Consider the following 22,343-nt stretch of genomic DNA (forward strand, 5'->3'; position numbering starts at 1 on the left):
AATAGAAATGTCCGGACCAGCTCTGCACCAATATAACCCCATTGACTACAGTGCCCTTAGAAATCAACAGGCTTTACATCAGATTCCTTCTCCAGTGTGAATTAGGTCAGAGTCAGGCACAAGGAGTTCTGGTAAAGCCTTTCCCTACAACAGCCCAACTGTTCCCCACAATTCCAGGCACGATGGTCGTGCTAAAGCTACAGTGGAGGGGCACATGAGGCACACAGCAGGGAATAGCAAGGATTAAATGGCTTCTCCTCACTATGTGATGTGAGGTGCACATGAGTAGGTAGCTCTGGAGTTAGCAATGAGACCTGAAACAGGGAGAACCTACTTGAAATGTCTTTTCCATCCTGATGACTTTAGACACCTTCAAAACATCTAAATACCTTCAAAACTCTGGGCCTTGGGGCCTTTATCCAAAAGTCACTGACATCAGTCATAGGCTTTCCTTTCACATCAATAATCTTTTGATCATGCCCTCAAGTTTTACTGGGGCACAGTTGCTTTGGAATGCTATATAAACACCTAGGTGTCTAGTCTCCTCTGGATGACATCTTTAAAAGGCAGCTTAGAAATCAAAAAAAGTAAGCCAAAGGAAATTCTATTTCCCTATGGCTGATTTGAGCAATTGGTGCTGTGTGCCTTCAATACGCAGATTGAGAGAACAGAAAGTGCTAAAAATTGACTGTAAAGAATCTCAGATTCATGTCAGGTGGCTCAACTCTACCATCACACCCCAGAATGCATCATTCTGTCCTATCACCATTTACTGAAGAGCATGGAACCAGCTTTTTATTATTGTTAATAAAATAATAATGTATTATTAATTATTATTATTATTAAAAAAGAAATTGAAACCCATGAGAAAATAAATTAGGCTCCTTTGCAACCCTGTGGGCTTATTCCACCTAACATCATAATAATCATTTCCAATACAATCAAAGAATGATGCATTCTGGGATATTAGAATGAGGCAGAGCCAACTGCCACAACACTAGAGAGTTTTAATGAGGCATATTTAGATGGAGACTGGTGTACTCATTACCCCTCCAAGCCTGATAATTGGTGGCATATTCCACCTATGTCTGGACTCCAGAGTTATTTCCATATTTTTAAGTGTAAAGGACATTTAAGCTTCTCTTGGGTTATGGGAACAGAGCACAAGGAGAGAATCTAACCAAAATCCACCCAATATTATTATTATTTTGTACCGAATACACTGTTAGCAGCCTATCCCCTAGCTGGAATTACCCAAACACTGTTTGGCAGTGCATGCAACTTGTTTACTGGAATATTTTCTAAATCAAGCTCCGACAGCCAAAATGCACAGAGGATAGTAACTCAAGCACCCAAGTTGCCCCGTCTGACTTTCTAACTAATTTTATTGGTCATTGATCAGCTCTGTGCCTCGGTGACTCTTCCACCCTTACTCATGCAGAGTAGCACCTTCCTCCACTGCTTGCAAAGCGAGGTGCTACTTGATCTGAGGAAGGCTGGCAGGACGGGGCTCTATCATGTGATGAATAAGCTGTCAAACAAAGGAATGAAAAGTACCAAAGTTTCTGAGTGACAGTTATTGTTACTTATTATTTACAGTGTCAGCAGTACATCCAGTGATGTGTAAATACATAAGTCGACATGAGGTCTGATTCTTCTTTCATTTACTCCCGAATTGCTTTAGTGTGACTCCAGTGAAGACAACAGTGTTGGTATCTGTGTAAAGCCAGTGTGCGAGTGGCGAATCAGGCCCCTGTCATTTCCCTTAGGAGCTTATTATCTAAACCACGCTCCACACAACACATCAGGCACAGGGACGAGTTTGAGCTGGTGTGAGGAAACTGGCAGGATCATTTTCATTTTTGGCAGGAAAATCTGTCCCAAATGCTAATGCAGCAGTCAGCATGAAGCCACTCGACCTAGTGGAAGTCACCATAACTTGGGGAGAGAGACTGATTAATGACAGATTTTGTATCATGATGGTAAATTAATTTGCAGCTAAATTTGTTAGAACTCTTTTTTCTGTCAAATTTCACAATATGTGAAAGGAGGGAATTTTCCCTTCCTTCACAGTTCATGATTGTCCATTTCTCATATAATCATACATAAAACTAGAAACAAATATTTTAGGCGAGAACACAGGAGATCAATCCCACGGTAAGAATAGAGGAGAGGCAGCAGTTCAAACAAACTTAAATTTTTCTAGTAGTTTTAACTAAAAGAGACTTTACACCATAACTGTTTTTAAAGCTACAGGTACGTTCAGATGAGCCAATACCAGAACACTGGATCTGCTCCTCTTTGAATTTCAGGATATGAAGAGAAGCGGGGGAGGGGAAGGGGTTGAATTGCCACGCCCAAACCTAACCCGGGGCATTTATTCCAGGTTGTCTGCAGGACCAGAAGGGTCTATTTCCTGAATTTCTGTGAGAGCAGCTGATCTCTTGAGATCTTCATCATTACTGAGAGCAGATATGAATGACAGAATTGAATGATAGTCCTTGTACAGAGGCAACATAGGAATGGGCATACCAGATCAGACAGTACGTGTAAACAACATGGGTGGAAGGCACAAAGAACATGTATCTCCATGCTGTGAAAGGGTAAAGCAGAATTTCACTGCCGGTTCTCTGGGGAGTACAGGGATTGCTCCTTCCCTAGTGCCCAGAGAGGTCACAAACCATCCAAGAGTGAAAGTAGGGCCATGACCCTGCTCCCCCCCTAACCTCCCAATAGCAGCTCTGGGCATACCAAGTGGGAGAACAGGTTGTACTAGCCAAAAGGACGCCGCAGACTGCACACTTCCCGTGTGCCCCAAGAAGCTCCAAGAGAGATGGAGCAGGTCCCCAGTGCTGGCTAGAGCACAGATGACATGACCAGCCATCAGTTTCAACTCTGTTCTAGAATTCAGTTGAAAGCCTGATGTCTGGATACTGCCTGTGCATTGTAACAGAAAAGTATCTGTTTTATTCACATCCAATGAAAACTCACCCTCTCGCCATCTAGGAGTAAGTGGACCCTGAAGTTCATCGATTCGTTGATAACAATCTCTTCGTTCCTGTATAAGATCTGAAATATTCTACTGTGCACGTTGTTCTCATGAACGCAGGCTGAAGAGAGGCTAGAGTCACCTGCACAAAACAGACAGAGCATGGCTTTGGATTTTTGCAAAGAGATCATTTTCTAGCTTACATTTCGGCTCCCAGGATTAATTAGGCCCATTGTATTTATATTTGTAATTACACATTCACATTCCTAATAATTAATGTTAATGGAGCATAATGTTGCTGCAGGATAATGGTCCCCTGCTGAGGCATTGAAAGAAAACAAGCTGCAGCAGGCAGGCTGCTTTTTAAAGGAGAACACTGACATTGTTTCTAATGATGGATATGCCCTGTAAGGTTCTCCTGAGAGGTTTAGGATACTTAGGGGGGGGATAGTTCAGTGGTTTGAGCATTGGCCTGCTGAACCCAGGGTTGTTAGTTCAATCCTTGAAAGGGCTACTTAGGGATCCGGGGCAAAAATCTGTCTGGGGATTGGTCCTGCTTTGAGCAGGGGGCTGGACTAGATAACTTACTGAGGTCCCTTCCAACCCTGATCTCCTATGATTAAGCAGCTCATCATAACCCTACCCAAGTAGCTTGGAATCTGTAAAATTTGGCTGAGTATCTTCTGAGAAAGCAGGTTTTTCCATGAAATACCATGGCTGGGGCAGAAATGCCAGGTCAGCTGTCCCCTCTCTGCTCCAGGCTAAAACACAGAAGTGCAAAGACACCACAAAATAAGAATACAATGAAAGGAAAAGATGTCTAAACTCTTCCTAACCTCCACTAATTCTGTGGAATCCTTGGGACCCGGAACATATGAGAGCTTCCCTCTTGAGTGACACACCAAGAACCTCCAGAACTAAAAGCACAAGTTGCTACAGTTTGAGGTATAGATGTTCTCTAGCTAGGGCTATACCAGACTCACATCCAAGTAACAGACTGACTTAGCAGTCTACAGTGCGAACATGCCCAGTCACTGATCTAAGGGTCTCTGGTGTTCAGAGACTTTCAAGGTTGTACCATCATTTTTAATCAGTGTCCACTAGTAATTACACTTCCATTGCCTAGGTGCAACAACATCCCTGCAAAGCTTCCTCCCATCCAGCCCTACCCAGAGCCATTCTGTGACCACGGGAATTTTAAAAACATGATTCTTGAGCACAGGACTGGCCCTAAAGGTTTTGTCACCTAGGGTAGAAAACATTTTCAATGCCCCAGCCCCAACCCGCACAAAATGCACAAGCAAAAGCAATAAAAACACCTGTCAAGCAAAAACAAATGGACCAAAAAAAAACCAAAAACAAAAAACACAAGGATTTGACACCCCTGAACATTGGTGCCCAGGGTAGCCAACCTGATTACCCACCCCTAAGGTCACCCCAGCTCACATAAGTTCTGACTAATGGTTTTCCGGAATATTATAATATTATTATTATTTATTTGTATTAGCAGTGCGTTTAGAAGGTCCAGTCACGGGCCAGGACCCCATTGTGCTAGGCACTGTACAAACCCAGAACAAAATGATCCTCATTGCTCCCAAGAGTTTACAATCTAGTTCAACAACTCTCCTGGCTTTCAAGCAAGTCTACTTAAAAGGTGCAGAAGTTTTGCTCCTGTAAAGAGAGGCAGAATTCAAAAACCTAAGTCTCTTATCCCTATTCTGGAAAGCATTCAAGCGTGTGCTTTTATGAACAGGAAAGGAGTTAAGCAAGCGCTTGAAGTGCTTTCCTGAACTGGGACCTTTGTGCAGATGTTTTGTACTCATCACAACTGCCAAACGAACAGAGCAGGCAACACTATGTCGTTTGCAAACCCAAGGCTACAACTGCTCCCGTGCAAGCCAGGAGGTCTGAGGAAGCACTCGTTTGTGAAACTCTGATCAAGAGGAGGTGGTACTGAATGAATTCTGCTGAATGGATCACTGTTGTTTGACTTCTCTCCAGTTGGTGGAAAATGTGTATACAATTTGCAGCCCGTATCTCTGGATACTACTATAGGGGAGCAGCATGGAGTATTTCCTATTGTCAATTTTATTTGCAAAAATTAAAATAAAAAGAGGGGAGTGGTATGGGAACTCTCTAAAAACCAAGCATGTTGCCAGGGAGATAGGCAAATGGTACTATAGCATAATAATCATCATTGATTATTTATTTAGCACCAGTCTGTTTGGCCTGTACCAGATACATAAATAAAGACAGCCCCACTGCCAAAACATTTACTATCTAAAAGGGTTTATGGAGGAATATAAGTTATATCCAGATCAGACTGAGTTCAATATTTACCGGGTCCATCTGGCTGAAACTCTAAACTACATTCAAGTCAGTTTTCCTAACTCTGATTTTTATCAAGCATACTTGGGAATACACAAATTATTTCCTCTACCCAATGTCTTCCCATCAGGTTCCCTGGACAGCTGCTGCTCATAAGTGTGGATAATCCAAAAAAAAAAAAAGCATATTTACTTTGTTGCGCTACAGCTGTTCCAATAGAATGCTTGAGCCAGATGAACTCTTCAAAGGCATGCAGTCATATTTATTTTAATTTAAACCTCATCATTTTAGAGACACCTGGAAAATTATATTACAGACCTAATGTATTCTTATTCCTATCTGACAGACAAAAGGGCTTTGCTGTTATTTGATTTGGATATTGATATACTGGTTCTCTTCGGAGATGGAAAGCTTAATGTAATTTTTATTTCAAACCCATTCCTGCCCAGACCACTGCTAGTGGATAATTGGTTTGGAAGTTAGATTTGCATGGCGGCATTAGAGCCACTATTTTTATCGAGAAGGTCAAAGTCAAAGACAGTCAACAATGCCTAGGATTCTATACAATAAGGTGAATGGATACAATGCCTCGGGGAATGTTCCATATAGCTCAGTGGTAGAGTGTTTGACTGCAGATCAAGTGGTCCTTGCTTCATATCCAAGTGTCCCCTTATAAACCTGTTCCTTTAACAAAAATAATTGCATATTGTCATGGAGTGTGGGGGGACACAAGGCCCTGCATCCCCGGCTTCCTGCGATTCACCATGACTCTCAGCCAGCCGGCAGAGACCCGTCTCAGTTTCCTCCATTACCAGCCAGCTCCTGAAAAACACTCTCTCCCCACAACGTCTCCTCCCCCAGCCTTTGTTCAGTTTCCCCGGGCAAAGGTGTCACCTGGCCTCTAACTCCTTCCTGGGTTCTCATGTTACATGCTCAGGTATCCTCCCTCAAGGCCAGTCTCCCATCCCCCAATGCAGACCATCCTAGCCACACTCCCCTGCCTTCCCAGGCCAACACTCCCCACTCAGCATTCAAAGACCACATTAACAACAGTCCCAGTTCGTCACACATATCCCTTTCCATTATGTACAGGAGTTCCACTGAATAGGGATGCCTGAAATGAATGGAAACACTCTACATTTCAGCTTTGAAATTCAACATGCCCTATGTTCACAGAGATCAGCATTCCTAGAGGGCTCCAGAGAGGAGAGCTACAATGCACTGGTAGACTAATCCCACCAGACGCTGAGCACCATCCACTCCCAACCTACTTCAGTGACTGCAGCCTTCGGCTCTGCATCCAGCCCCACTCCAAAAAGCCACTATGCCAGACTGTGGTAGGAGTCCCCATGGAGCAGTGTGTGGTGGTGTGCAGAAAGCTCAGCCATGCTGTCTGGGACACTGGCATCCTGTCCCACCCAGATGCAGCAGAATGGCAACAACACTGCTGTATCAAGGGCCCTCCACGTTGATGCTATGTAACTACAAGAGTTTAGGCAGAAGACATGCATGCTGTTTTAAAGGTGAACTGAAAGCCAGTCCGGCCCCTGGGGGTCCTTTATTTCCCCTGCTAGTGAAGATGACATTGCTAACAGCTCAAGCATTATAAAGAACACAGCTCCCATTCTGTTGAGATGTTGGCAATCCGAATCGTTAGTGCCAAACATAGAAAATCAAGGGGCCTTAACTAAGGTTGCCAACTTTCCAATCGCACAAAACCAAACACCCCTGCCCTGCCCCACCCCTTCTCTGAGACCCCACCCCCTCCCTCTGTCGCTCACTCTCCCCCACTCACTTTCACCGGGCTGGGGCAGGGGGCTGGGATGCAGGAGGGTGTGAAGGCTCCAGCTGCAGGTGCAGGCTCTGGGATGGGGTCAGAAATGAAGGGTTCAGGGTGTGGGAGGGGGCTCCGGGCTGGGGCAGGCGTGCAGGGGGATGGGGCAGGCATGCAGGGGGATGAGGATTCCGGCTGGGGATGTGGGCTCTGGGGTGAGGGTTTTGGGGGGAAGGAAGGGGCTCCAGGCTGGGGCAAGGGGTTGGGGTGTTGGGGGGTACAGGAGGGGAATCCGGGCTGGGGCAGGTGGTTGGGGGCAAGGCAGCCAGGGAGGCTCGTCGCGGTAACCTACCAACGGGAACTGCGAAGCCGGCACTAGTGGCGTGGACAGCGCATGGAGCCTCCCTGGCCGCCCACGTGTCTAGGGGCTGCAGAGACCTGGCAGCCGCTTCCGGGAGCCACACAGAGTTAGGGCAGGTCGTGAGCCTGCCTTAGCCCCAGGTCCCCCTGTGCCGCCTAACAGAGCCGCCAAGGTCCCTTTTCGACTGGGCATTCCAGTTGAAAACCGGACGCCTGGCAACCCTAGCCTTGACTCCCACTAGGTTTCATTTGCCAATTTATCTGCGCAAATCGGAGGATTTTCATCACCTAATTCATTCTAGTGTCATAACTGCTCCCAACTTGGGTGTGAATTTTTGGTACCCTTCAGCTTGAATTTCATGCTGTGTCTAATGCACACATACATGTGCGTGCGCACAGACAGACACACACTCCCCTCACCCTCCTCAGAGTTAATAAATAAATAAATAAATGCATGAAAATTAATTTAAAAAATCTGGACAGAGACCAAGACTTTTTTTGTTTGTGTTTTTTTTGAAGGAGGGGTTGATTTGATGCAAACCTCCTGTTATTTAAAATAACCTCATGTAGCTGTTTTTGCGGGGGGTGGGGGGGGTTCAGTCTCATGCATTTTGTTCAATTGGCAACACTGTAACACTGTACCAAGACAATTACTAAAAACCTTGGGACTGATCAGCCTCATGTCCTTACACAAAAGAACTCTTCTGTAGTTTAAAATGTCCTGAGTCCCTTTTTGTTTGTCTAAAGAAGGATTTGTGTGTTATTAATTCCTATGGTTCTGAATACAGTTTAGCAGCCATTTAATTACTGCCTGCAAAGAAAAGCCGCACATTTCCCAACATGTGAGGGGGCCAAATTAGGAAATAAACTGCATAAAGCTCCATCAGATGTTACTCTTTTCTGCCTGGCAAGCTTGACTCTCTGTCTCTTTCCCCTGTGTGGATAGCTAGTTTGTGCCCTGATCCTGCGAATGCTTCCACACATGTCAAATATTAAGTATGTGAAACAAAGTCAATGGGATTACTAACCTGCTTAAAGTTGGGCATGAGTGTTTGCACGGTCAAGGCCCTAGTCTGTGCAAGTGCTTACGTGGTCTCCATTGTCACAGTGTCTCACCTCACAGACACTAATGAATTAATTCTCACCGCACCTCTGTGAGGTTGGGAAGGGTTTGTAATGCCAGTCTAGACAGCACACGGAGACACAGAGAGATTGAATGACTTGTCTAAAATCACACAGGAAGTCTGCTGCAGAGCTCTGAAGTGAATGCTACTCTTCTCCCTTGTCCCAGGCGAGTGCTTGAACCACACATGATCTTCTGTCCCCTATATAACCAACAACACCACATCACATATCCCACTGCCCTGTAACTCTAGATGTTCCTAATAGGCAATAACGAGGGCTTGTGTTTTTCAGGGTATATTAATTTTACTTTTCAGGGTTCATTTTTAACATTTTTTGAGTTCTATGTAGATATCCATACATTTGGTTTTTTCAGGGCTGTCTCTTAGTACATACGTGATGTACTGCTCCAAACAGCACGACGTTAAAACACACAAGGGAACCTTTATTGCACAGCAGCAAGGCCTACACAGACCAATTAATGTGCAACATTATTTAGAAATCACCCCCCTGTAATCTGCATTACTGCTCCATGTAGACAAGCCCTTAGATACATGCTAGGGAGCAGTGCCATCACCTACATAAACAAACAGCTGTGGGAAAGGGGCGAAGTCAACACAAACTGAATAACCAATTCTGGAGTTTATTGGATAAACACCAATTTCTTTGTGTATGTGCCAAGGGCGTTTTATTGGTGTTTATCAGTTCAAACATAAAATCAGAAAACCTAGATATAAGACATCATCAGAAAAGCCTTGGAACATAGCCCATGATTAGTTGCCTTAACAATGACTAGTTTGCCTAAAGCAATCATTTCCAATGAAAATGCTGAAATGTGTGAAAAATATGTTCTCCCCAGAGAAATCGAATTATGATCCCCACCCTGAAGCAAATTATGTTCCACACAACATGCCTATTAGTCTCTCTGCACTAGATTGACACAGCCCTTTCTAAACTGAGCAGGGAAGGAGACGTCCCTTATTCCTCCCCACACACATTTAGTCCTGCTCAGATTGTGACCTCCTGTGAGGACTGACAAGATTTGAACCTGGGCTTTCAGGGCTACTGGGTAAATAGCACCCTCATGCTGTAATTTAGGCCCTGCCTGCAACACACCATCTGCAGAGGTTGCAAGCCATGGGAAGTTCCGACTCAATTGATCCGACTGACAGTTGTCTTAGTGACCCCTCTGACTTGGATCTTGACTGCTGATTGGCTCCCAAAACTCAAACACTGAGCCTGATACCTTGAGCTCCATTCCTGACCCCATCTCTAGTTCTAGCCCTCAGCTTTCCTCCTGACTTGGACTCTGCACTTGACTCTTGACTCCGACAAGCTCTGACCCTTGGCTTTGGTTCCTGGCTCCCAAGCTCCTGCCACTAGTCCTGCCTACCTTTGCCCAGGATCCTGACAGTTTGCTTGGACTCCTCATAACCCATGAAGAAGGTTGGCCCTGTGGGGACATGGCATCAGGAGGCCACTCCCTACCCAGCATGACCCAAAGGGCACTAGATACAACTGAATGGGTTGACAGCCCCCAGAAGGGAATGTCTCATGTTCTGAACAGAAGTGGTGCAGCCTACCTGGCTACATGACGAATACTCCTTGTTGCAATGGAGACTGTCAAAAATTTAGGGGGTTCCTCCACCAATGTCATCTGCTGTTCCTGTTCTGACCCTGGTTCTACCCCACAGACCAGGCAAAACTAGGATTTGTAATTAGTCTCCTGATGCCCCCCACTTCTCATGGAGCACATCGAAGGCACAGCGAGCCCCCATCAGACCTGCAAGTTGAGGTTTGCCTGCACATCCTAGGGAACCCCAGTGAATTCCCCATCAGTGGGTGCTCACGTACTCCAGAGCTGTGGATAATTTTATAGATGCCGATACAGCACAAGCCTTGGCCATTCTGGTTCAGCAAAAAAAACAGGGCATGGCCACAGAGACTATAGATGGTTCATTCCTGTCCTCAGGCCTGGTAACAATTGAAACAGTGCCTCTGGAAGTTGTTATCCAGGACTATTGAGAAATCATATGATCCGCTCATCCCACTTCCTCATAATTCTCAGAGACTCATGGCTGGTCACTCATGACCCACACATCCTCGGGTGGGAGCAGAGTGTCAGTTTCCGCTCTAAATTCTGTCAGCAAGTTTGTTTGCATGCACCACTGGACAAATCCTGGCTTCAAGACGCAAGTCCAAGTTGCTGCCGAGGTGCCCTCTGGTCCAGGCTGTGGCCAAACTGGGACCACTGTCAGAGCTGGCTCTTGCTTTTCCCGCCAAGTACCATGACTATGCAGATATTTTTGAGGGGAAAAAAAAAGAAGCGGACATCCTACCACCACACCATGACTATGATTGTCCGACTGAGCTGCAACCTGGGACCAAGATAACTTTTGGCTGCATCTATGCCATATCAGAGCTGGAACTGGACACCTTGTGATCCTATCTCCAGGTTAACATAGTCAAGGAATTTTATCCATCCTTCCACCTCCCCTGCCAGGGCTCTGGTTCTTTTAGTTAAAAGACTGATTGGACCTGCACTTACATGTGTATTACCAGGCCCTCAACCAGGTAACCATCAGAAATTGTTACCTGCTCCCACTCATGACAGAATTGTTAGACCACATACAATCAGCCCAGGTATTTACCAAGCTTGACCTAAGAGGAGACTACAATCTGGTGCAGATTCATGCAGAGAATGAGTGGGAAATGGCCTTTTGAACTGGTATAGCCACTACGAATATTTGGTATTGCTATTTGGTCTTACAAATACCCCAGCAATATTCCAGCACTTTGTGAACAAGATATTTCATGACATTCTAGACCAATATATCATAGTCTATCTCAAAGATATACTCATCTTCTGAGAAAGCTTTGAGTAACACATTCAACATGTCTGGTCAGTCCTGGATCAGCTCCAACAACATGGCCTATTTGTAAAACTCAAGAAATGCAGTTTCAACCAGCACTCTGTGCAGTATTTGCATGACATCTGGTCCCTGGAGGGCCTCAGAATGGACCCTGGGAAGGTGGATGCTGTTCGGAGCTGGGCAGGCCACTGGAACATCAAGGAGATCCAACACTTCCTGGGGTTCACTATTTTTTATAGGTGCTTCATTCCTGGGTTCTCGGAATGAATAGCCCCACTGACAACACTCCTCCACAAACATATCTCCTTCACCTGGTCTCAAGAGGCTCAATGAGTGTTCAATCAATTCAAGAGGGTCTTCACTTGTGCTCCAGTCCTGATCCATCCTGACCCGATGTGGGCCTTTGTCATCAAGACTGATAAATCTAATGGAGCAATAGGGGCAATATTTTCCCAAAGATGTGACCCCCAATAGCACCTGCTTCGCTGTGCCTATTAATCCCTGAAAATCACTCTGGGAGAACAAAATTATGAGATTTTATATAAGGAGCTTCTAGCAAGCAAAGCTGCCTTTGAGAAAAGATGACACCGCCTCGAAGGTGTCCATGTAATTTTTGATTTACGCGTTCCCAATTAGTAATTTAAAAATAAAGAATAAAACCAAACTGAACTCTTTAGGGTATCAATCTCCAGGGTGGTTACAGATCATTTAATTTTGTGGAGGACTGTGAATGACACAATGAATGATCAAATTAATGATTTTATTTAATATACAGTAGTTAGTTAAGCAATCAGGCATCACAACATAACCATACACTGCATGTATACTCACATTCTAAAATGAAATGATGCATCCAGGGGTGATCAGCCCCTGACTGAGAAAAATGGTATAATCCTTTCTCTAATGGTGCCTTGATGGTGGATGGGTGCACCTATCTAAAATCAGCATACTACCCTTTTTATAATTAATTATGATAATGCCCCTTAGTTAATTAACATTAAATCTAATTTTTACCATGTGTGTATTTCTGCTACCATAATTAAATATTTTCTACTTTCTCATTGCCTATTTAACATTAAGCATCGTGTGCATTACCATCTGCATAAATGCCATCCCAATAACTAGGAATACAGACAGTATTTTCCAAAACATTAACATTTTATCTGAAACACTTGTATAAACCAGTTAGGACCAAAACATGTTTACAACATGAGCTGGGGTGATGCCCTAACTTATCTAAAACTTGCCTCTGAATTGTCTCACTTCATTCATATTTTATTAGGCCTCACTTGACTATTGTTAAACCTACTTTTAGGAAATAGATTTTTGGGCCTACTTACATTTCTATATACCATAAGCAAGCATCCTCTCTATAGGCTACACCCATAGACTTTAAGGTCAAAAGGGACCATTATGATCATCTAGTCTGACCTCCGACACATTGTAGGCCACTGAACCTTACCCACCCCTCCTTTAACAGATCCCCTAACCTGTCATTGGGTTACTGAAATCCTGAAATCATGATTTAAAGACTTCAAGTTACACCTCTACCTCGATATAACGCTGTCCTCGGGAGCCAAAAAAATCTTACCTTGTTATAGGTGAAATCGAGTTATATTGAACTTGCTTTGATCCACCGGAGTGCACACCCCACCCCCCAGAGCAATGCTTTACCACGTTATATCCAAATTCGTGTTATATCGAGTCACGTTATATCGGGGTAGAGGTGTACAGAGAATCCACTATTTACACTAATTTAAACCTGTAAGAGACCTGTGCCCCATGATGCAGAGGAAGGAGAAAAAAACCCAGGTATACAAAGATCATGTAGAGTATCTCCATAGTGCAAAGGCGCTGAACCAAAGACACCTTTGATGTACCCTGTTCCTCACAGATTTTTTACCATCACCAACACCTTGCTGGAAAAAGGCAAATGCCTTGCCAGCTACTCCCTCGCCCGCATGGAGCCTTTCATCCTCAAGCCCCATAATTTCCTGGATGCCACCATTCCCCAAGACCTCCTGTCCCTCATTGGTTCAGCTAAAAAAGGAGGAGGCCCTTTCCAGGAGCCTTGAGGCAGTAAATAAGAGACAACAGCAGCTTTGGGATGGCTTCCTCTAGAACAGGAGCTGTTTACACATTCCACAGGACATCCTCAATGGGAGGTGCTGTGGCTCTGTCATGACGCACCACTACCTGGCCACTTCAGCCACCTCAAGACTCATCTCTTTGTTGCCTGTTCCTTCTGGTGGCTGCAGATGCATGCAACGGTACACTCCTACCTCGGCTCCTGTGAGCTACGCACTTGCAACAAGAAACTGCCCACTAAGGCCCACAGCACTCTAATGCCTTCAGAAACCTCAGCTGAACTCTGGGCGGCCATTTCCCTGGATTTGATGGACAAGTTTCCCATGCCTGACAGGCACACAGTCATCCTCACTGCAGTAAATCTACTAAGTAAAATGGCCCAGTTCACCCCCCTCTTGTACATCTGCCTCCATAGACAAAAATGGCCCAGCTCCTGATGATACACATCATTCGGCTTTATGGACTCCCCGAACGGATCGCATCCAACCAATGAGCAAAATTCATATCACAGTTTTGTGGTAATTCTACATCTGTGGGAGGTCCATGCCTATACGTCCTCTGCTTATCATTCACAAACTGATGGCCTGTGTGAGAGAGTAAATCAGGTTTTGGAGCAATACCTGAGATACTTTACGAATTACCAGGCTGAGTTCTACAACAACACCGACCATGTGTTCACCAGGCAAAGTCCTTTTTATAAGAACTTTGTGTTCTATCCCTGTCTCCACCCAGCTGTACCCACCACCTCTACGAACCCCACAGCTGCCGACTGGGTCCAGCAGATCCACAAGATGCAGAAGGAGCTTTAAACACATCTTGAAAACGCAAAAGGACTACGAACGACACGTTGACCGTCAGCATCAGGAAGGCCCAGCGTTTTCTGTGGGGCAGAAAGTGTGGGTGCCAGCACAACACCTCTGCATGGACCAGCCCTGTTGCAAAGTGGAACGCCAGTACCATGGCCCATAACCAATCAACCCTGTGATCGTTTGGCTCTGAGTACCCAGATCCTTCCGAGTACACCGAGAGTTTCATGTGTTTCTTTTGAAGCCAAAGGTCAACAGTTCTTTTGCATGCTGAACACAGCCACCTCTCCTTTTAGTGCAGTGCAGGGTCATGACGAATATAATACTGGACTCTGAAATGAAACACGGCTTGCTCTGGTGTTTCACTAATTGGGAAGTCTATGGCCCCAACGAGTGATTGTGGGAGCTGGTGTCCCAGGTACACGCACCTGACCTCATGGAGGCCTTCCATGCAGTGCACCCGGACAACCTAGCCTGGCAGGGTGTTGTCCCAATGGGGTGTGGATATATGTGTGAAAAGGATCTGCATGACTTAAACCTGGGCCTTCAGGGTTACCAGGCAACTGACATCCTCACATTGCCACCCAATGGCAGCTGTAATCTGACCGCTCCCTGTGATGCATGATTTGCAGAGGTTGCATGCCAGAGGAAGTTCTACCTCCAGTGATCCAGCTGACAGCTGTTTTAGCAATCCCTGATTGGCTCCTTGATCCTATAAGCCCATGGAGCATACCAGGAAGTGCCCAGGCAACAATGTGAATCCCTGGCTAGCTGTCATAACTGCCTTTCTTCTCTGCCTTTGAATTCCTGGTATTGATCTTGATTCAGACTTGGATCCTGACTCCCGATCAACCCCTGGAATCCGAACACTGACCCTGATATTGACTCTCGGCCTAATTCCTGACTCTGGCTCTCACCCTTGGCTTTACTCCTGATTCAGACTCCAGCTTTGACCCCCAGCCTGACTCTTGCTTCTGACACTGGCTCTGACCCCTAGCTTCAGTTCCCAACTCCTGAGCTCCTGACACTAATCCTGCCTACTTTCACCCAGGATCCTGATATTTCATCGAAAGGGGGTGAAGGCGAGCAGGACTTGATGGAGAAAGGGTAGGGAGTGGAAAGAATTTTGGCTCTGCCCTTGCTCCCTCCCCAGGCCAGCTGGCCAGGAACACAATGAGGGAATGAGCTGCTCCACGAAGAGGGGTGAAGTAACTTATTCTTCCCTCAAGGAAGAGGAGGAGGAATTCGATCTCTGCTCCTGTCCTGGTGTGTCTATGCCTCACCCCTGCCTAAGGGGCAAAGTTACAATCAAGCCTATTGTTATGGTTCCACATAGTTTACCATGTAGTTGCCCCAGGTTGTTATTTTTGTTCTAAATGTTACCCTATACAGAGGGTTAGAATCCCATCCAATGTCATAGGAATGAGGGCACCTTTGTATCCCTCCCTCTGCAAAGTACAACTCGGCAGGATACTTGGGATTTTGTGACATGTGTAAAATATGTGTGGGTGGGATATTAAACAACCATGGAAAGAATCAGTACAGAGAACAGGCCTAACATTTATAAACTCATTAATATTCTTCACTTTATGTTGTTGTTGTTTTCTTTGGATTCCTTTAATAAACCAGGCCCACGAAAGCTTATGCTCAAATAAATTTTGTTATTCTCTAAGGTGCCACAAGTACTCCTGTTCTTTTTAATAAACCAGTACACCAAATAAGATGATTATTCAAACGCTGCGGACTTCTTCAATCTCTCTTAATGACTACAGAAAACAATAAAATGACACCAGCGTGCAAATAAACAAAGACACTTGTGATGCTTTGGGATTCATCCAGACAGTAAGAGCTCGTGTCATCACCTACCCTGTAACTCTAAATGCTTCTGTGCAACTTTAGCTCAGGGCCCTGACACCAGAAGCCAAAAAGGTCTTGGTCATTCTCCTTTGCCTGGAAAAACCCGGTTTTGCCTCCTTGGTCTGTTTACAGACTCCAAACCCTAATAGCAGAAAGCCTCCATAATGTCAAATGCAGATTCATTACATACATTTTACAGTCATATTAATGAGCAGTGTGTTATTCATCTTCAAAGACTATATTACAAGACATCTTTCAACAGATGTCATGACAACAGTGTATGAGGTGTATTGAGCTGCTGAGCCCAGCTGAGTTTTACTGTTCTGTACCAAGGAGATCCTTGCCATCTGGCACTGGGGTGCTCTTAGGGTCAGAATACTAGACTCTACTAAGCCTTAATTTAAAGAAAGAGCTACTGTGAAAGAGTGCATATGAACCAAGCTGCTGCATTAATAAAGCATGGTACACACTGTAAAGATCACAGAATATCAGGGTTGGAAGGGACCTCAGGAGATCATCTAGTCCAACCCCCTGCTCAAAGCAGGACCAATCTCCAACTAAATCATCCAGCAGATTTTTGCCCCATATCCCTAAATAGCCCCCTCAAGGATTGAGCTCACAATGCTGGGTTTAGCAGGCCAATGCTCAAACCACTGAGCTGTCCCTCCCCCCATGCTGTCATGTGAAGAGCAATTTATCCTTTAACACTTATATTTCCAGTTAATAATATACAGCTGCAAGAAACAAATCTTAATTTGAGTACTTATATGTCCCCTATTACCACAGCATCCAAAATACCTCACAACCCATTAAAGGTAGGCTAGAACTATTACCTCCATGTTACAGACTGGGAACTAAGGCACCAATAGCTGTTAGATGTCTAGATACCTTTAAAAATCTGGCCTTAAGTGACTTGCCTAAGATTACACCGGAAGTTTGTGGTAGAGCCAGTAACTGAACCCAGATTTCCTGAGTGCCTGATCAGCACCTTAACCCCTGGGCCATCTTTCCTCCTTATAGCCTGTGTCTGAAGCTCCCTCTGACTTCAGTGAGCTGATACCTTGAAAAGTCAGGCCTAGTATATTTAATTGCTAAGGATCTGTCTGTCCTCTATTTACTTTTTGTTTCCCTTGCTGTTGCCACGGTTTATAGACACTTGAAGGCCTGCTAATTTTGCTATGGAAAAGTAGAACCTGTAGACATTCCTTGAATGAACATTAAAAACCAAGCACTATAGTGCAAAAAACCCACAACAAAAGACCAGAAAGTCTCATGCAAATAGAACTGTTTATCTGACTTGCTTCTTCCTTTCCCATCTGTTGGAGCCATATGCCTTCTTAAATAAGAGCTAATTATAGCCCTATTGCAACTAATCAAATAGTTGTAATTGTTGCAACCCTCTACTGGAGCTTTCATTTCCCCTTTATAAATGAAGCACTTTCTACAGTCTGGTGGCTCTGGAGTACAGGGTAGTTGTAGACAATGCGTGTCTGAATTAACACGGGTGGGATGAGGATTTATGGATTGCTGCAATAGAGATGAGAGCCAAAGTACAGATGCCAAGTACAATAGAAGAGATGACTTTGGGACAGAAAGCTACAGTGTATAATAACGATCCAGGGCTCTGTACATTAACAGACCGCTTGGTTAACTATGCTTTTGTGACACTACCATTGTCATTCCAAATGGGTAGTGGTGGGCTACCAAATTCAGTGACTGACTTATTAAAAATCAGGGAATTGCAAATAAAAACCGAGCTGATTTTTTTTTTCCCTCCTCAAACCAAACAGAAACATGTTTTGGGCTAGATCACCTCTTTCTATGAAACAAACAACCGAACAGCCAAGCACAGAAGAAAAGTGATTTGGTAAATGTCAAGGCAATACGCCTGGAATTCCACAGCCCTACTCCCACAGAAGTAGGGCCTTTTCACTGCTTCAGTGTTCCATAGTCTGAGTGAAAACTGTGACCATTTCAAGGATTCTCAGCCACTTCCTGGGGCCCCACTCAACCCTGGAAAACAGATGCTCCCTGTCCACATTGTCCCCTCTCCTACCTTCTAAACTATGCGCAGGACACCCTAGGAGTTACTGCTGGCAACAAGACATTGAGGATGAGGATGAATGCATCAGCTGGACCATGGGATGGAAGGCTTTCATGACAGTAGGCCCAAAATGATGGAATTCATTCATGCAGGAAATAAGGATGATGAGAACATCAGCACCCACAGAGCCAAACACATACACCTCACCTCTGCAGCTTTGCTCTTCCGCGCAGAAACTCCTAACCTGCTGTCATTTCTGGGAACAAAAAAAACCCCTCAGTTACCCTGTGCTCCCCACTGGAGTGGGATTGAGAAGAAATTTACACCATTACCCCTTTACACCATTCAGGCAGTTTTACACCAGTTTAATTCACACTCACTATAAAGCCACTTATCAGAGGGGTAGCCGTGTTAGTCTGAATCTGTAAAAAGCAACAGAGGGTCCTGTGGCACCTTTGAGACTAACAGAAGTACTGGGAGCATAAGCTTTCGTGGGTAAGAACCTCACTTCTTCAGATGCAAGTCACTGTACATTGCCTGCGGGGTGTACAAGGGACTTAGTGTAAATGAAAATCCAGTCCTAAAAATGTTATTAAATGACTACTTGAAGCCCCCGCAAAAAGCCCAAACCAATCACGACACATTTCACCGAGCCCCAGTGCAGTTGTGAAGCTGGGAACACAAGATCTCATTTTCAGTCTTCCACGCTGTCCACTCCGTCAGCTCAGTAGTGTTCAGTCTAGACTACTGTCTTCTCCTCAATTACAGGTAAACCGAAATAGATTGTTCCTATCTAATTCCTTCTAGCCATCAACCCACCAGCTGTTTCCCACTGTTCCTGCCACAAAACGTTTGTGCACAAGTATATGGGTGACAGTGAATGAGGGCCACACTGAAAGCAAGGTGACAGCAGAAATCTCATCTTGTTGGAATAGAGAGGCCACGCCTGAGTTACAGAGAAATGTGCAGAAGATAGTCAGGTACAAATAATTGATTCTGTCACGGCCTGTCAGAATGGAAAGCCAGCCATGATCAGTGTGGGTGACTAGCAGCTTCTGTCCTGCCTTTCCCATCACTGCTAATAAACCATTTCATGGGAGGAACTCTATGAATACTTAACAATACAAAGATAAATCAGTGATGAAATACATGATAAACACATATGCCTGTATGTATTTTACACACACACAATTACATAATTAATTACATTGTGACGTTGTGCAGTCTATATGGTTTTATAAAAACTTGATAATTCAATATAATGTAACTGAGATAGTTTTAGAGAAAATACGGTAATAAGTGAATGTAACGTAACTGGGATATGCTTCATGCAAAAGGTCTCTTGTAAGGTATCATTACAAAGCTTATAATCCACTGAGTATGATCATCTGATTTGTATAAATGTACCACTCTTGTATCTAAAACTAGAAATATAAAATGTAACTCTGAAGGCCTATTGTAATTGTGTAAAGTGTGGACCATTAATGATGGTTTGGAATCTTGATGACTCCCATTGTCTGCAGATGGCTGTATTTACCTGTGAGTCTTCCTGTATATGTGTGTGCTGGCAAGTGAGTAATGAAGTCTTGCAGTGACATGTGATCATGTCACCTGAACTGGAATCCATCTTTAACCTAGTGCTTTTCCAGTGAGGGGGGGTGGAAACCCAGAGGGACAAAGGGTTCCCGCCTTATGCAAAAGATATATAAAGGGGTGGAAGAGAACAAAGGGGAGAGAGGAGCCATCATGAAGAATCCCCTAGCTACCACCTGAGCTGCAACAAGAGCTGTACCGGGGAAAGAATTGTGCCCAGGCCTGGAAGATGTCCAGTCTGAGAAAAACTTACTGAAGCATCTCTGAGGGTGAGATTATCTGTATTCAGTTTGATTAGGCATAGATTTGCGCATTTTATTTTATTTTGCTTGGTGACTTACTTTGTTCTGTCTGTTACTACTTTGAACCACTTAAATCCTACTGTCTGTATTTAATAAAATCACTTTTTATTTAGTAATTTACTCAGAGTATGTATTAATACCTGGGGGAGCAAACAACTGTGCATATCTCTCTATCAGTGTTATAGAGGGCGAACAATTTATGAGTTTGCCCTGCATAAGCTTTATACAGGGTAAAACGGATTTATCTGGGTTTAGACCCCATTGGGAGTTGGGCATCTGAGTGCTAAAGACAAGCACACTACTGTGAGCTGTTTTCAGGTAAACTTGCAGCTTTGGGACAAGTGATTCAGACCCTGGGTCTGTGTTGGAGCCAGACGGGAGTGTCTGGCTCAGCAAGACAGGGTGCTGGAGTCCTGAGCTGGCAGGGAAAACAGAAGCAGGGGTAGTCTTTGCACATCGGGTGGCAGCTCCCAAGGGGGTTTCTGTGATCCAACCTGTCACACACATAATAGGGTTATAAGGAATAGCCAGCATGGATTTGTCAAGAACAAATCATACCAAACCAACCTAAATTCTTCTTTGACAGGGTTACCGACTTAGTGGATGGGGGGAAGCAGTAGATGTGACTGCTTCTTGAGTAGCTAGTCCTACAAGGGTAGAAGCAATTCTTGATCTAGTCCTAAGTCGAACACAGAATCTGGTCCAAGAGGTAAATATAGGTGAACTCCCTGATAATAGCAACCGTAATCCAATTAAAGTTAACATCCTTGTATGGGGGAAATACCAAAGAAACCCACCACAGTAGCATTTCACTTCAAATACAGGAACTACACAAAAATGAGAACGCTAGTTAAATGGAAATTAAAAGGAACAGTCACAACAGTGAAATGCCTGCAAAATGCATGGAAACCATTTAAAACACTATAATAGAGACTCAAAGTAGATGAATACCCTGAATAAAACAATAAAATTAAATAATAAATAATAAACAATAAACAACAAACAACAGTAGGAGGACCAAATAATGCCATCATGGCTAAACAGCAGAGTAAAAGAGTCAGTGATAAAAAGACATCCCTTAAAAACTGGAAGCCAAAAGCTACTGAGGAAAATAGAAAGGAGCATAAACTCTGGCAAGTCAATGGTAAAAGTATAATTAGACAGGCTAAAAAAGAATTTTAAGAAAAAACTAGCAAAAGACAAAAACTAACAGCAATTTTTTTTAAGTACATCAAAAGCAGGAAGCCTGCCAAAGAATCAGTGTGGCCACTGGACGATTGAGGTGCTAATGGAGCACTCAAGGAAGACAAATTCGTTGTAGAAAGGCTAAATGCATTCTTTGCATTGCTCTTCACTACAGAGGATGTGATGTAGATTCCCACACCTGAGCCATTCTTTTTAGGTGACAAATGTGAGGAATTGTCTCAGATTCAGGTTGTCAATAGAGGCAGTTTTGGAACAAATTGATAAATTAAACAGTAATAAGTCACCAGGACCAAATGGTATTGGCCCAAGAATTTGGAAGGAACTCAAATATGAAATTGCAAAGCTACTAACTGTGGTACGTAACCTATTACTTAAATCAGCCTCTCTACCAGATGCCTGAGGTCAGCTAATCTAACACCTATTTTTTTTTTAAAAAAAGGCTCCAGAGGCAATCCTGGAAAGTACAGGCCAGTAAGACTAACTCCAGTACCAGGCAAAATGGATGAAATTACAGTAAAGACAAGAATTATCAGATACACAGATGAACATTTAATGTTGGGGAAGAGTCGTAATGGCTTTGGTAAAGGGGAATCATGTCTCACCAAACTATTAGAATTATTTGAGGGTGACAACACACAGGTGGACAAGGATGATCCCAGTTGATTTAGTGTACTTGGACTTTCAGAAAGCCTTTGGCAAGGTCCCACACCCAAGGCTTTTAAGCAAAGTAAGCAGTCCTAGGATGAGAGAGACAGTCCTCTCATAGATCAGTAATTGGTGAAAAGATAGGAAACAAAGGGTAGGAATCAACTGTCAGATTTCACAACGGAGAGTGATATAGAGTGGGGGTTCCACAAGAATCTGAACTGGGACCAGTGCAGTGCAACATATTCATAAATTATCTGGAAAAGGGGGTAAACAGTGAGGTGGCAAAGTTTGCAGATGATACTAAATTACTCAAGATAAATAAGTCCAAAGCTGACTGTGAAGAGTTACAAAGG

General features: G+C 44.1%; 1 protein-coding gene across 2 annotated transcripts in view; it reads right to left on the reverse strand.

The window, feature by feature from the left end:
- The window catches only part of FAM135B (family with sequence similarity 135 member B), a 348,914-nt gene that overhangs the window by 140,754 nt on the left and 185,817 nt on the right, over positions 1 to 22,343 (reverse strand). For both annotated transcript variants that reach the window (XM_034763663.1, XM_034763664.1), the window contains exon 4: positions 2,992 to 3,131. In XM_034763663.1, coding sequence (XP_034619554.1) covers positions 2,992 to 3,131 — 140 coding nt within the window. The remainder of the gene's footprint in view (positions 1 to 2,991; positions 3,132 to 22,343) is intronic.

The sequence above is a fragment of the Trachemys scripta genome, chromosome 2, assembly GCF_013100865.1.
Source record: "Trachemys scripta elegans isolate TJP31775 chromosome 2, CAS_Tse_1.0, whole genome shotgun sequence".
Lineage (NCBI taxonomy): Eukaryota > Metazoa > Chordata > Testudines > Emydidae > Trachemys > Trachemys scripta.